This window comes from Dryobates pubescens, chromosome W, assembly GCF_014839835.1.
Source record: "Dryobates pubescens isolate bDryPub1 chromosome W, bDryPub1.pri, whole genome shotgun sequence".
NCBI classification, from domain to species: Eukaryota; Metazoa; Chordata; class Aves; order Piciformes; family Picidae; genus Dryobates; species Dryobates pubescens.
Genome location: NC_071656.1, coordinates 2,915,159 through 2,930,821, shown reverse-complemented (window position 1 = coordinate 2,930,821; position 15,663 = coordinate 2,915,159). Strand labels below are relative to the sequence as shown.

At 44.4% G+C, this 15,663-nt stretch overlaps 1 protein-coding gene across 1 annotated transcript in view; it reads left to right on the top strand.

Moving 5' to 3' along the window:
* Nucleotides 1-15,663, top strand: part of LOC104296831 (chromodomain-helicase-DNA-binding protein 1-like) — a 45,086-nt gene that overhangs the window by 12,233 nt on the left and 17,190 nt on the right. The window contains exons 14-15 of the mRNA XM_054177729.1: nt 3,490-3,741; nt 4,167-4,298. Coding sequence (XP_054033704.1) covers nt 3,490-3,741; nt 4,167-4,298 — 384 coding nt within the window. The remainder of the gene's footprint in view (nt 1-3,489; nt 3,742-4,166; nt 4,299-15,663) is intronic.

Below are 15,663 nucleotides of genomic sequence, written 5' to 3'. Positions count from 1 at the left end.
AGAGCCTCATCCAGCCTGGTCTTAAACACCTCCAGGGATGGGGCCTCAACCACCTCCCTGGACAACCCATTCCAGGGCTTCACCTCTCTCACGGTGAAGAACTTCCTCCTCACATCCAGTCTGAATCTCCCCACCTCCAGCTTCATTCCATTCCCCCTAGTCCTATCACTACCTGATATCCTGAGAAGTCCCTCCCCAGCTTTCTTGTAGGCCCCTTTCAGATACTGGAAGGCCACAATAAGGTCACCTCGGAGCCTTCTCTTCTGCAGACTGAACAGCCCCAACTCCTTCAGTCTGTCCTCATAGGGGAGGTGCTCCTGCCCTCTGATCATCCTCGTGGCCCTTCTCTGGACACGTTCCAGCACGTCCATATCCCTCTTGTAATAGGGGCTCCAGAACTGGACGCAGTACTCCAGGTGGGGAGAACAGCATGAATTAGTGATGTTTTGAGGCATTGTAACAGGAAAGAGTTAATTGGAATTTGATGAGAAGTACCCAGCTGCCTGGGGCTGCCTGGGACTATTTGATGTTTGATCAGAGGCTCACGGAATCTTTCAGCTCTTTCATGAAATTCTCAATTTTTCCAGACAGAGTTTCAATGGCTGAAACCAAAGAAACACGTGTCATGCTATCATCCAATTGTCTCAGTTGATCAGTGAATTGGCCAACCGCAGGAGGAGCTCCACCATAATTCCTTGCCACAATTCTGCTTGCCAAAATATTTGCATAATTGGAAGGAGCAAGTTTGATGAGCTTTTTAGCAAGACCAGCTGCCACAGGAATATCGTCAGGATTCAGAGTATCATGTTCTCCATAGAGTATCTCTCTAACAGCAAATTCTCTCGGACGCTTAATTCCCTCATCTATGGTAGTCCAGGGCTTAGGATTCCAGTGAAGGTCATCTCGGGAAGGGTATCTCAGGAAAACCGCCATTAAAAGGTGCATCCACAGATTAACCTTACCGAGAGCCTTGCCTAGATGTCTATCTATTCCATTATCCTTTGAGAGAGTTCCTAGCTGAGCTGCTGACTTGTCTCCGACCATTAGAGCTGGAGCACCTGTATCATAACACCTAGCAAGCCAAGATAGAATTGGCTCCTTATCTGTTCTGAGGTAATCCTTACGGATGTTTCGAAGCTCCTCCCTAGGGGAGGAGCATTCAAAAATGTCATCTGTCTCCTCCTCTTCTCCTTCCTCCTCAAGTTTCTGTCCCCGTAATCCTGCTGTCACTCTCCTGAGGATCTCTTTAAGCTGGGAGGCACCAGCACTAGCTGCTGCCCTAGCTGTATCTCCATCCTGCGGTGATCTCAGTAACTCAGCTATATCTCTAAGACAAACCTTTTCTTCATCTCCAGCAGGCCCTTTCCTAGCAGAGGTTCCCTCACCAGGATCAGCCTGCCTAGCCAGAGGTTCCCTCACCGGGATCAGTCTCCTGCTCTTCTCCTCCATTAGCTCCTGGATCAGCTTTGGCCTTTCCACCTCTGGTCTTTAAGACCGCTACTTGTTTAACTGGAGCTGTGTTTGAATTTACAGCCACCTTAATAGAAGCTGACAGGTCTTGATCTAAACCAGCCGCCGTGGGGGCCCCTTCCGGTCCTGTCATGGCGGACGGAAATGACCTTGCCTCGTTACCGGTCGCCATCTTTGGAATGGGAGCCGCCCCTGGCTGCTTGCCAGAATCATCAATAATAGCATTTAGAGCAGATTTCCCAATAGATTTTGCTTTTTTCCTAACTGACACAGATTCTCCCCCCTCCTCGTCACTCGACGAGTCTGGGGCAGACCTAGAAGGACGCCTGCGCTTCCTGGACTTTTGTTTTATGACAAAACATGGTCGAGAATTTTTTTTTTCTCTGCGTAGAGCCCACAGCAGATACACATTAATTATCACCGACAGCAGGATTACACACGTCAAATAAATCACCTTAGGATCCCAGCCAGCACTTAAAGTTACTCTTTGACCTCCTGGAACCTTAAACTCCCTTATCTCGATTGGCAAAGTGGAAGACGTTATATTGCCGTAATTACTGAGCCGGAAAAAACCCAAACAGCGTTCATATAGCAGCTGGATCCCATGCATAAACCACAAATAGATGTTACGCATTAAATATTTGCCTATTTGGTCTAACATCAATCCGATGCAGTACCGGTAGATCAACACCCCAAAGACCGAGAAGAATAAACGTTCTAAAACCCACAGTACCTTCATTTCGTTTCTCCGGCTGAGACAAGCAATAAATCAACTTAATTGCCAGGCCCCACGTTGGTGAGCCAAAAAAAAAAAGGAATGTGGTGGGTTGAAAGGAAAGGCTCTGCTTTCCCTCCCCCACTGAGAAAGAAACCGCGGCTAGGCCAGTCGGAGAAAGGAGACTATATTTTACAAGGAAACAGATTATATGTAACACCACAAATACAGGTATTTTACAATATATACAGAAATATACAGCAAATAAACACAGTCAGAAACCAGACCCCCAACACAGGGGGCTTCCCCCTGTGCCCCCTTCACCCCCCTACCTCCCTTCTCCCCCCAAAGAGGTAGAAAAAAGAGAGGAAAAAAAGGGAGTTAGCACAGCAGACAGAGGCCTAAGCACAGGGAGTTAGTTAGTTCTTATCTCTTGGCAAGAAGCCCAGAAGCAGTCCAGCTGAAAGGGACAGCAAAGGAAGAACTGAGAGAAAGTCCCAGCCACGCTGGGTCCAATCTCACCTCCCACCTTACTTAGCCAATGAAATTCGTCTAGAATACCAAAATATTTTATAAACATTTAGCCAGTGTGCCCTTTCCTTAAAGGCACAGCCTCAAACGATCACGGTAGCTTGCAGGGTTGTGCCTTGGTTTTGGTTTTCATGCCTTACAGCACTCGGGCGCAACCTCATATGCCTTTATAATAAAGTCGTACCTATTGGTACTCACTAATGCAGGCATGCAAGTGAATGCTTCTGTATATGTCAGGTCTTTCATTATTCTAATAGACTACTTAACTTTGTTATGTTTTTATTACTTTTGATGTATTACTTTAGGCATTTGTTTTCGTTGAGTTGTTTATTTAAATTTATCACACAGCAGAAACCACTAGAGAGGAAAAAAACCCAAAAACAACCAAGAAAGAAACAACAGATTAAGTTTTTTGGGGGTGGTCACATTGTGACTTTTAAGGTAGCTACCTACTTCCTTACTGTTTTTAGCTCTTTTCCTCTTAACTGCCTTTTACAGGGGCAGAATTGTTTAGGGATATGAAAATTAAATGGACTTAATCCCTCACTCCCTCATTACCCCTCCTCAATCAGTACTTCTTTTGTGTCACATCAAGGAAATGAGTGATTAGTCCTCATTTTGTTTCACGACTGCATCCAGCTCCATTTCATAGGTGTTAAACCTAAGTCTAAAGAAATCACACACAGATGAAAAGTACATTTTAATGTGATGGTTACAAAACTTTTATAGTTAGGAACTCAATTTGATGCGACAGATATACTTGTGTATTGCAGGATGAGATTGTTTCAGTGAAACAGCCACATAAAAAAATAAAAGCAGAAGAAAATGAAAAAAAGCCTGAGTCAGATTTTGGTATAAAGAAACAAACTGAAGAAAAAAGAGAGACAAAAGAAAAAGAAAATAAGAGGGATCTGAAAAGGGAGAAAAAAGAAAAAGAGGATAAGAAAGAATTAAAAAATATCAAAGAAAATGGAGAAAAAATAAAAGAATCTACACAGAAAGAAAAAGAAGTAAAGGAAGAAAAGGTAAGTAGGCTTATTTTTCTTATATAGAACTAGAAAAAGCCACCAGGTTTTTGTGAACAATTTTGAGTTGAAAAGGTGTTTTGGGTCATTTACAGTTGTCATTTCATTGAAGTCTTTTGCATCATTTGAAGTTTATTTTTACCACTTGTAACTATAATTGTGGACAGGCAAATGAAATGGGAAATTAGCTCTTTAAAGATGCATAGCTTAGCAGGACTGAGCGCAAATGATGCAAGGAACTTGCCGATTCTACTTCTCCATCCCTCAGAGAGAGCAAATAAAAGGTACTGTCATTGAATGTCAGAATTTTAAAATTATTATTATTGGAGACAATGCAGTAATTACAGTGATTGCATAATTACTGTATAATTCCAGACCAAAATTAAGAATTTCTTTTCAGATATATTTTCATATTTTGTTCTTAGGTAAATGAAATCAAATCTGAAAATAAAGAAAAAAATAAAAAAGGTTCATTGTTGAATATTCCAGTTCATATTACTGCAACTAGTGAACCAGTTCTTATATCTGAAGAACTGGATCAGAAGACATTCAGTGTGGTAAGTCCCTTGTTGATTTAGTGTTTACACTTGATATTCTAAATGAACACAATTTCTGATATTCTTGATTCTGCAGTTAGTCATTATAACACAGATATCTATTGCCAGTAAAATCTTAGATCAGTGAAGGGGTGTTGACACTATACTAAAGTCAGGTTTGTTTTCATGGCAGCAGTTTTTTTAATTTTATGTATGCAGTATAATGAAGGGTATTCATCTAGGTTTCTATGTGCTGAATAATTTTAAAATGCAGACTGTGAAGATCTGTCCTCAAGAAGAATTCATGGATACTGCTTCTTAAAGGACAGAAATGAATGTACTTTAATGAAGCTTGGCCTTATCCAATACCCCTTTGTAAGGTAACATATTCAGTTTCTAAGTGGCTCTTGAAGTATTACATACTTCCTGTATTAGGGGAAGGAACAAATCCTGAAGTCTTTAGAAATGTCTTGCCAGTGCAATCTCTGATACCAAAAGAATTTCAGTTAGATCACTACTTTTGACCAGAAGAGAATCAATATTGAAACAAAAAAGGTAGGTAAGCTCAGTCTATGTAAAGTTTTTTAGGTCTATTGGGGTCTTTGGAAAGTTGTTAAAGAACTACTTTGAGCAGCTACTTTTCTGCTGTGAGAGTTCTATCATTCAGGTCTCAACAGTTGTCTGTTTACAGATTTGGGGAGCAGAATGGAGCTCCCATGATTCAAGAGGAAATGGTGAGGGACCTGTTCTGCCACTTAGATACACACAAGTCTATGGGGCCAGATGGGATACACCCAAGGGTTCTGAAGGAGCTGGCAGCTCCCTTTCTATCATCTGTCAGCAGTTCTGGCTGACTGGGGAAGTTCCACCTGACTGGAGGCGCCAACAATTTATAAGGCTGTAGGGAGGATCCAGGAAACTACAGACCTGTCAGTCTGCCTTTGGTGCCAGGGAAGGTCATAGAGCAGATCATCTTGAAGACCACCATGAGGCACATCAAGGAGAAGCAGGGAATCAGGCCCAGTCAGCATGGGTTCATGAAGGGCAGGTCCTGCTTGACAAACTTGATCTCCTTCTATGACAAGGTGACCTGCATGGTTCATGAGGGAAAGGCTGTGGATGTTGTTTATTTGGACTTCAGTAAAGCCTTTGACACAGTTCTCCACAGCATCATCTTGGACAAACTGGCAGCCCATGGTCTGGACAGGCACACTCTTTGCTGGGTCAAAAACTGTTTGGATGGCCAGACCCTGTTACAAATGAAAAGGGTGAGATGGGAAATTAATTTTAAAAAATTACAAATTATTTATTAATTTAGCTCCACCACGCACCTAACTATATACAAAAGTTACGAAATATATATACAGGTTCTTATGTTCAGTTGAAGAATATCTTCAGAATATAGGAATGGTTACAAATAGTTTGAGAAAACAGTATTTGGAAAAGATAAATCCAAAAGCAGTGTGTTACCCCTGCTGACAAAAGGCAGGTATTTCCTGGAGACTTAGGAATATTCCAATTTACTCACAATGCTGTTTGCTGATTGTGGGAATTCCTCTGGTGTCTCTTTTAATTGGAAAATCATCCTGTAACTGTGTCTGCTTAATCTACACACAGCTTACCCATTTAAACACCTATTCTAATTGCTGTCGTAAATGCTACCAGAAAGCGTATTCCAAAAGCCAAAAAGGGCAGAAACTGATTACCATGCCCAGGCATGCCCTGGCACGGAGGTCTGTGCTGAATGTGTGGCTTGGGGGGAAGGGCCCATCTGCATCTACTGACCATAGCCTTGGGGAGGGGGAGGTGCCTTCCCCCTTGCTCCTTTTTCCCACACTTCTCTGTTTCCCCTCCATCCTGGCTCCACGGGTTGCAGTTTATTAAGGTCTGTTTTGTGCTCCTTGTGGATTATCACTTCCAGTACAGAACATATGAGTACCTTTACCGCCTAAAACACATGCAATAAAATCGCTATAGGATGAGACAATGAACATTGCAATCACATACAACAAGGCAGCATTCAGTAACTCTACCTTCCCTGCATCCTCTGTCACCAGGGCTCCCACCCACATTTTCCCTGTTCTTCCATTTGCCACTCATGTATTTGAAGACGCCCTTCTTGTCTTTCACAAACTTTGCCAGATTTATTTCCAAGAATGCTTTGGCCTTCTTTGTTGCATCCCTACGTACCCTGACAACGTTCCTATATTCCTCCCAAGTGACTGGTCCCTTTTTCCACATACTGTGAGCTTCTTTCTTCCACATGGCTTTTTTCAGCAGCTCCTTGCTCATCCATGCAGGTCTCCTTCCTCTACTTGATTGTTTTTTTTCCCCCAAAGGAATGCACCTATCTTGAACTTGGAGGAAGTGATACTTGAATATTAACCAGCTCTCTTGGGATCCCCCTACCTTCTAGAGTCCTAGGCAATGGGATTCCTCCAAGCAGGAGGAAAGGTGCCGCCCGAATTGGCACACCATCATCAAGACATGCACTTGCTAACTCCATACAGTTTATCAAGAACCAATCCAGATCAGGTTGCTTTATTGGCACATAAATAGTGCCAGGTGCACAACCTGCAATACTACTAAGTCGTAGTCGACATGTCTTAATCAAGTCTGCCAAAATCAAAATTTTTTGTTGAATTGTTCTTTTTGGTTGTAATGGAGGAAATATCCATTCTAAAACTATAGTACAGACAGTCTTCCCCGTTTTCTTAACACACTGAGTTAATGCCCCGACTAGGTGTTGTTTACCCATGACAATTGTTATATCAATAGGCAAATCCAAAACCCTCCGTGATACCACGCCTTGTAAAACTTGTTGTACTATTACATCAATGGCTTCTTCCTGGTCTGTCAAGACTGACACTGGGGTTGTTGGATCTGATCCTTTTAACAAGGGTCTTAATGGTTCTAACATATCATTAGTAATGCCTACAACAGGCCTTAACCATTGAATGTCTCCCATAAACTTCTGTACATCATTTAAAGTCTGCATCTCAGTGTTCAGTGATAACTTTTGTGGACTGATTTGTTGTTCCGTGATGGTCCACCCAAGATACTGGATTGGGATTTCACGTTGAATCTTTTCGGTTGCAACTCTTAATCCCATAGATTCCATTTCCTGTTGAAGCTCAGCTAGTTGTTGTTCTTCAAATGGCTGTTGCTGGCAAAACAGAATATCATCCATATAATGATATATAAACACATGCTGCCACTTTTGGCGCAGTGGTTGTAACGCTACTGCAACGTACAATTGGCAGAGCGTCGGAGAATTCTTCATGCCTTGTGGTAATACAGTCCATTCAAAGCGCTGCGCTGGCTCTTGTCGATTAATAGAAGGTAAAGTGAATGCAAATCGACAAGTGTCTTGTTTGTGTAACTTGATGGTGAAGAAACAGTCTTTCAAATCTATTACCAACAGGTGCCATGATTCCGGGAGCATAGAGGCACTAGGCAATCCCGGTTGTAATGCCCCCATAGACTGCATTTGATCATTGACTGCTCTCAAGTCATGCAGCAGTCTATACTTTCCTGATTTCTTCTTAATCACAAATATTGGTGTATTCCAAGGGCTAGTTGATGGTTTTAAGTGTCCTTGTTGAAGCTGTTCCTGTACTAATTGATGAGCTGCTTTGAGACTTTCCTCTTTCAGTGGCCACTGCTCGATCCAAACGACCTCATTTGTTGTCCACTGTAGTTGAATCAGGAAAGTCCATGCAATGACCGCTACTAGACGTTTTTTGTTGTCAACACAGCTCCCATCTGCTGCAATACGTCTCTTCCAATCAACATTTGGACAGGGTTAGGTAACGGTAACAAAGAACATGCTATTGTCATTGTCTTTCCATCACAAGTGACTCTGACTGGTGGTGATGTCTCTGCAACCGTGATACCACCCACTCCCGACAGCGAGGCCGTTGCAGTGGTCAACGGCCAGGATTTAGGCCAACAGTGCTTTGAGATCACTGTCACATCTGCTCCGGTATCTAGAAGAGCGGTGAGCTTTCTGATTTGTCCTTGATATTCCACCGTGACCTCCATCTGTGGCCGTTTCTCCATTGAGGCCGTCAACAGTGCCAAAGGAGCCGTGGAGGATCCAAAGCCCCCATCTCCTCTGTCCAAGCGATTACAAGGCTGCAATCCTGCTGTCAATTGTGGCAAGGGTATCAGTTGCGCTATTTTACTTTGTGATGGAATAACAAGAGGTGGAAACAAAGTCTGTACCATTATCTGAATCTCTCCTGTATAGTCTGCATCTATCAGTCCTGCTAACACTTGTATTCCAGACATCGATGCAGATGATCTACCAATCAATAGACAACCAACCACCTGTCCATTAATTCTTATAGGTCCATATACATTTGTTCTGATCCTTTGTGGCTTTTTGTCAATCAGGGTGACTTCTATTGCTGTTGCCAGGTCCAATACGAGGCTGCCGGCAGTTGCTGGTCTGAGACCTGATCGCTGTTGAGGCCGGTTACTATTTGTGTCATCATGCGGTGACCTCTCGCGTTCTGTGTCACGTTTCCCGAATCACGGCAAGCAGCAGCATTGTGCGTGTTAGATTTGCATTTCTGGCACCATACATTCTGGGCCCGACAATTTCTGCGCATATGTCCTGTATTTCCACAGCGATAGCATTGCAGCCTGCTTGCTGGCCGATCATTGGACCGTTGCTGCCTTCTTTGAGATGTATGCAAAGGCACTAAAGCAGCCATTACTTGCTGATTCGACTGCACTACCCCTTTCGCTTGTTCCTCTAATCCTACCTTTAGATCTTTTACTGCCTCTACTAACATTGCCACAGGACCATCTGGAAGATTCAGTGCCTTTTCCAACAATTCTGCTACTTCCCAGGCAGGTCCTAGTGTACTAATCACTTGCCTTGTCTGCACATTACCATTCTGAATTAAACACTGTTTCAAAATTGGCTCATGAATATGATCCCCAACCTGTGCTGCCTTTAATGTGGTCACTAGCTTGTCAACAAAGCTTTCTACAGGTTCGTTTTTTCCTTGCTTAATTGACATATAATGAGGAGACTGATTATTATCCCTAATTGTGTCCAAAGCCATTTTTGCAATGGTTACTGATGCTTCTAATCTAACCGGAGCAATACGAGCTTGCAATTCCATTTGTTCATACCTGCCCTGTCCTGATAATTCATCCAGAGTTTTTGTACCTTTGTTATATTTTGTATGTTTAAACTTTTTCTTTGCACTTGTTACCTTTTTTGTTTACCATTTTAAAATTTCTTGTTCTTTGCATTTGTTACCTTTTTTGTTCACCCCCCTTTTTTTTCTTTTTTTTTTTCTTTTTTTTTTTTTTTTTATTTTTTGTACTCTATGTCTAAGAAGGAAATCTAAAGACGTTGCATTAGCTAAAGAATACCGTTGAAAATTAATACCTATTCACTACAAACCTTAACATTATTACAATATTACATGGAGCTCCTTTGAAATGCCTAGGCAGACACAAAAACAAAGACAAGAAGGTTCGAACCAAAAGAAAATCTCACAAGATGAATTCATCACTAAGTACTCACACCTCAGTACAACCACTATGCATTAATTACCCACAAGTACTAAATGCATACCATTCATCGTTCTTATTACAAAAGCTTAGCAAAACTCTAAATAGCAAATCTCTGAAAGACATTACAACCAGAAATGAGAAAACTAGCACTGTTGCTTTAAATCAAAGCAGAATTGCGGCTAAAGCCACTGGGAAGGGGGGTCGCTGGTGCGAGCCTCTGCGGGGGAAAGGGGCGGGGGCCAGGCAAGCGGCCACCGCTGGGCTGCTGCTGCTGTCAGTGCTGCCGGTATCAGTGGTGCTTCAGTCGGTACTGCCTTGGTTGGAGCCGTCGGTATCCGCGGGGGCCGGCAGGGCTGGTGGGCGGGGTGTGGTGGTAAGAATGCTGTCACCGCGAGCCCCCCAAGCGCTCCGCTGTTACTCAGAGGGGCCGTAAAGCAAAGTCGGCGCTGTTTGAATTCCTCGCTTTTCTCGGCTTTTTCCCTGCTGGGTGCAGACAGCAGTGGTGGTGGCTGGTAAAACGCGATGTGGCCGCCGCAAGATGTATCGGGGGCAGCCCCGGTCGATCGGTCGATACTTTGAAACACATCGTCCGGCTGCAACTCGTCCTGACAACTTTGCTGTAACTGCAGCAGCCATTTGCTGTTCTAGTTTATATTTTTTAATACAGTTTATGCATTCTTGCCACAGCTTTTGCAGCTTGATAGTGACACAGTCCCACAGTCTGTTTCCATAGTCTCTCCAAACAAGTTTCTCCGCTAGGGAAATACCCTAAAGCGGATCCATGGGCCAAAAGCCCAGGAATTACTTTGGGCGATATCTGCGCCTTACGCTTTTCTAAAAAGCATTGAAATAAGGAGAGCGCTACCTCTTGTTCCATATTCACCGACGTCCGCGAACTTCACTGCCGCGATCCGTTACCCACCGGTGTCCGCTGCTCCTTTCTTCAGGCCCGCCGATGCCGGCCCGCCCGAGTTTGCCGTCGGCCTGCCGACTCTGCCCCTTGCTCCTCTTCCCCATTTGGTTGTAATTTTTGCCGTGCCTGAATAGCAGCTTTTTGTTCTGCAGCATGCTGATCAAGTGTTACCATAACCACTCTCCATGGCTTACTATTCTTCTTAGCAACCTTATCATCATCTATACTTTGCATCCATAAATCTTGTCCTAATTCCTTCCACAGTGTTCTATCAAAAACATTGTTGGGATCTTTAAAATATCCCAACTTCTCAGCATATTCTAACAAAGGCTCTAATTCTTTCTTTAAATCAATGCCTTTAATATTTCGCTTTTCTAAAAAGCACTTAAATAATACGCTGCCTGCCTGCCCATATTAGCGTTAGTACCTGTGCGCACAGTCTCTAGATCAGCAGTTCCAGGTCTACAGAGTCTTCGGCTCCCAGGCTGTCCTCCTTCTCTTTGTCCGAGTGATCAGCCTCCGGTACTGCTATCCCGGGCCGGCTTCTTGCCTCCGTGCTCATGAACGTACACCTAGTCCTCGAGGAACTTCTTCAGACTTCTCTGTGAGTCTATGACCCTCTCTGTGGGGTCGAATCCTCTCTGTGGGGTCCCTGTTCGGGCACCACTTGTCGCAAGAAGGGGTCGCCAACGATCAATATGATCCACAAAATCCAACTTTATTGAGCATCAGACACTTCTTATATACAGTAGCCTAGCTGCCGGCCCCCACCTTCTGTGGTTAAACATCCTGCTTTCCCATCCTGATGAGATAGTCACAAGAATTCTGTTTTACATTCTTCTTTACTTGTTATCGCCTGTAAGGGCGCAGTGACCTTGCTTTGGTGTCCTGTTATCCTTTGCAGGCAGCTGCAAGCACAGCTACAAGGTCATGGCGGCCTGGCTGCATCAACACACTAGCTTACTGTGAGCAGTAAACAACAAGATGGAGTCTGGCCTACATACTCAGTTCAAACCGTTGTTCCATAGAACCATGTCTTTGCAAGCCATTCCTCAACATACAGGTTCTTATGTTCAGTTGAAGAATATCTTCAGAATATAGGAATAGTTACAAATAGTTTGAGAAAACAGTATTTGGAAAAGATAAAACCAAAAGCAGTATGTTACCCCTATTAACAAGAGGCAGGTATTTCCTGGAGACTTAGAAATATTCCAATTTACTCACAATGCTGTTTGCCAGTTGTGGGAATTCCTCTGGTGTCTCTTGTTATCCTGGAACTGTGGACGCTTATTCTACACGTGTGGGGAGGGCAAAACCCAAGAAAGAGAGAGTGAGTGCTCTGTAGCTCACCCATATAGAATAGAACAGAATAGAATAGAATAGAATAGAATAGACCAGGTTGGAAGAGACCTTCAACATCATTGTGTCCAACCTATCATCCAACACCACCTAATCAAGTAAACCATTCAACCAAGCACCCTATCAAGTCTCCTCCTGAACACCTCCACTGATGGTGACTCCACCACCTCCCCGGGCAGCCCATTCCAATGAGCAATCACTCTCTCTGTGTAGAATTTCTTTCTAACCTCCAGCCTAAGCCTCCCCTGGTGCAGCTTGAGACTGTGTCCTCTTGTTCTGGTGCTGGTTGCCTGGGAGAAGAAACCAACCTCCGCCTGTCCACAACCTCCCTTCAGGTAGTTGTAGAGAGCAATAAGGTCTCCCCTGAGCCTCCTCTTCTCCAGGCTAAGCAACCCCAGCTCCCTCAGCCTCTCCTCATAGGGCTTGTGTTCCAAGCCCCTCACCAACTTTGTTGGTTTAAACACCCATACTAATTTGTTGTTGTAAATGGTACCAGAAAGCATATCCCTGCTTAAATATGCCCAGGCTTGCCCCGGCACAGGGGTCTGTGCCTCACATTTGGCTTTGGGGGGAAGGACCCATGTGTGTCCACCGACCACAGCTTCGGGGAGGGGGAGGTGCTTTCCCTCTCCTCCCTTTTCCCACGCTTCTCTGTTTTCCCCCATCCCATCTCCACCAGGGGAGGAAGGCGTTTGGATGTACTGCCACATTCCACTCCGTTGGCGTTCCAACACAAAATTAGTCATGAGTCCTTGGAGTGGTGGACTGTCACCTCTTGCCTCCAAAGTTAAAACGCGTTGCAGTTTAGTAAGGTTTGTTTTGTGCTCCTTGTGGATTATCCTTTTCCAGTACAGAACCTATGAGTACCTTTAACCTAGGGCTCCACGTACAATACACGCAATAAAATTGCTACAGAATGAGACAATGAACATAGCAATCACGTACAACAATGTACGGACAACTCTACATAACTAAGGCAATCCTGGTGGAGCAATAATTGCTCTGAGTCGAGTCCAGTAATAGAACATCAATTGCTCTGAGTCCTTTCTCTGAAGTAACATACTCAGGATACGCATACAGAATTGCGTTCAGGATCAATATGGTGGTCTCAATTACCACCACATTGATGTGTGTTCTTCACTGAGGAGTGAGTCTTCATTCTCCTAGGTGCTGCTTGCTTCACTGGAACCCTGTCTTTAATGTGGTTTCTGTCCTGTAAGGAGACAAAACTGTCTGCAGTGTAAAGAAACCAGGCTTTACAGTTAATAATCAGGGACTATCCACCATACACTGATGCGGTGTGTCTTCCCATTCCCATCCAGGGCATCCCAGGCCTATCAGCCTCTGGGTTTGGCCAGCGTCATGGGCACAATGCCAATGGGTGGTAGCTTTACCAGTACAGGTTGGCCCACCTGTATCTGGGATGGGGATTTACCTTTTGGCCAGTTTGGTACGTGATTAGTACCTATTATCGGTTCAATAGGACAAAATGCTTTGCTTTCAGGGCTTCCATAAATTCCCTATTGGTTAGTGATGATAAAAACTGCCTGGGCCAATCGTGTGTCCAAGCTGTTTCGGGAGACAATTGTGTGTTTTCTGATGAGACCATTTGTCCTTTCAACAATACCATTTGCCTGTGGGTAATATGGGGTATGGAACACCCATTTAACCCCTTCACCTTGAGCCCAGTCTCGTAATGTGGTTGCAGTGAAGTGAAGTGAAGTTGAGGAGGGGTGGGGTTGTTGCTGGGCTTACACCAGTGGGGCAGTGTTCTAGTATTAATGTGGACCACCACACCACCCCCCCCCCCCCCCCCCCCCCCCCCCCCCCCGGTAGAATGGGTGTGCTCAGCTCGCTCCCTGTGCTGTCTGTACACCAACGCATGCAGCATGGGGAATAAACAGGAGGAGTTAGAAATCCATGTGTGGTCAAGGGGTTATGATCCAGTGGCAATTACAGAGAGATGGTGGGACAGCTCACATGACTAGAATGTGGTCATGGATGGCTATGTCATTTTTAGGAAAGATAGGTCAGCTGAGCAAGGTGGTGGTGGTGGTGGTCTCTATGTGAGAGAGCAACTAGAACGTGTTGAGTTCAGCCCAGGGGTGGATGAGGGGTGAGTTGAGAGTTTGTGGGTGTGTATTAAGGGGCAGGCTGGCATGGGTGATACTGTTGTGGGTGTTTATTACAGATCACCTGATCAGGATGAGGAAGTTGATGTGGCCTTCTAAAAGCATCTGACAGCAGCCTCACAATCACAGGCCCTGGTTGTCATGGGGGATTTTAACTACTCAGATATTTGCTGGAAGGCCTACACAGCCAGCCATCCACAGTCCAGGAGGTTCCTCCAGTACATTGATGATAATTTCTTGATGCAAATGGTGGAGGAACCAACTAGGAGAGGAGCATTACTGGACCTGATACTCACCAACAAGGAGGGACTGGTTGAAGCAGTGAAGGTTGAGGGCAGCCTTGGCTGCAGTGACCACAAGATGGTGGAGTTCAGGATCTTTAGTGGTAGGAAGAAAGTATCAAGCAGGATTACAACATTGGATTTCAGCAGGGCCAACTTTGGCCTTTTCAGGCAATTGCTAAGGGAAATCTCATAAGACAAGGTACTAGAAGGCAAAGGGGCCCAAGACAGTTGGTTAACATTCAAGGACCTCTTCTTCCAAGCTCAAGTTCAGAGCATCCCAAAGAGTAGGAAATCGAGAAAGGGAGCCAGGAGACCTGCATGGTTAAGTAGGGAATTGCTAAGCAAACTCGGGTGGAAGAAGAGAGTCCACAGATTATGGAAGGAGGGGATGGCCACTTGGGAGGAGTATAAGACAGTTGTCAGAGGATGTAGGGAGGCTACTAGGAAGGCTAAGGCCTCCTTGGAATTCAGCCTTGCGAGGGAGGTCAACAACAGAAATGGCTTCTTCAAATATATTGCAAAAAAGGCTAAGACCAGAGGCAATGCAGGCCCACTGCTGAATGAGGTAGGTGCCTTGGTGACAAGAGGACACAGAGAAGGCACAGTTGCTAAATGCCTCCTTTGTCTCCGTCTATACTGCTGGAGGCTATCCTCAGGAACCCGAGGCCCCAGAGAAAGACAGGACAAAGGAGAAATTTTCCTTGGTTGATGAGGACTGGGTTAGAGAACAGTTAAGTCATATGGACATCCATAAATCCATGGGTGTGGTATTTTTAGGCTGTGCCTGGAAAATTTTCCACAGCTCTTGAACAGAAAGTAGTAGAATGTAAATAAATTACTATTGGATGTAAAAAGAAAAATAATGATAAGTTCTAAATAATCCCATTGGAAAGACTACTAACAAAGTTGGTTTGTATAAACTAACTTTATTTTTTGGCTTCCTCACTCTAGCATATATGCTAACTTCTGGCTTCTGCTGGCTTTGCTGACTTTGAATGCGTTCTTGTTGTGGTTAAGTAACTAACAGCAACTCTCTGCTCTTTCTCTTGTCCCATGTACAGGGGGGTAGGCAAGGGAGCAGGGAGTGGGGAAGCTATTAGTAGCCCCCTGGTTTGTCCAGGGGGTTTCTTGTGCTGTTTGTAAATTGTACATATATGTAA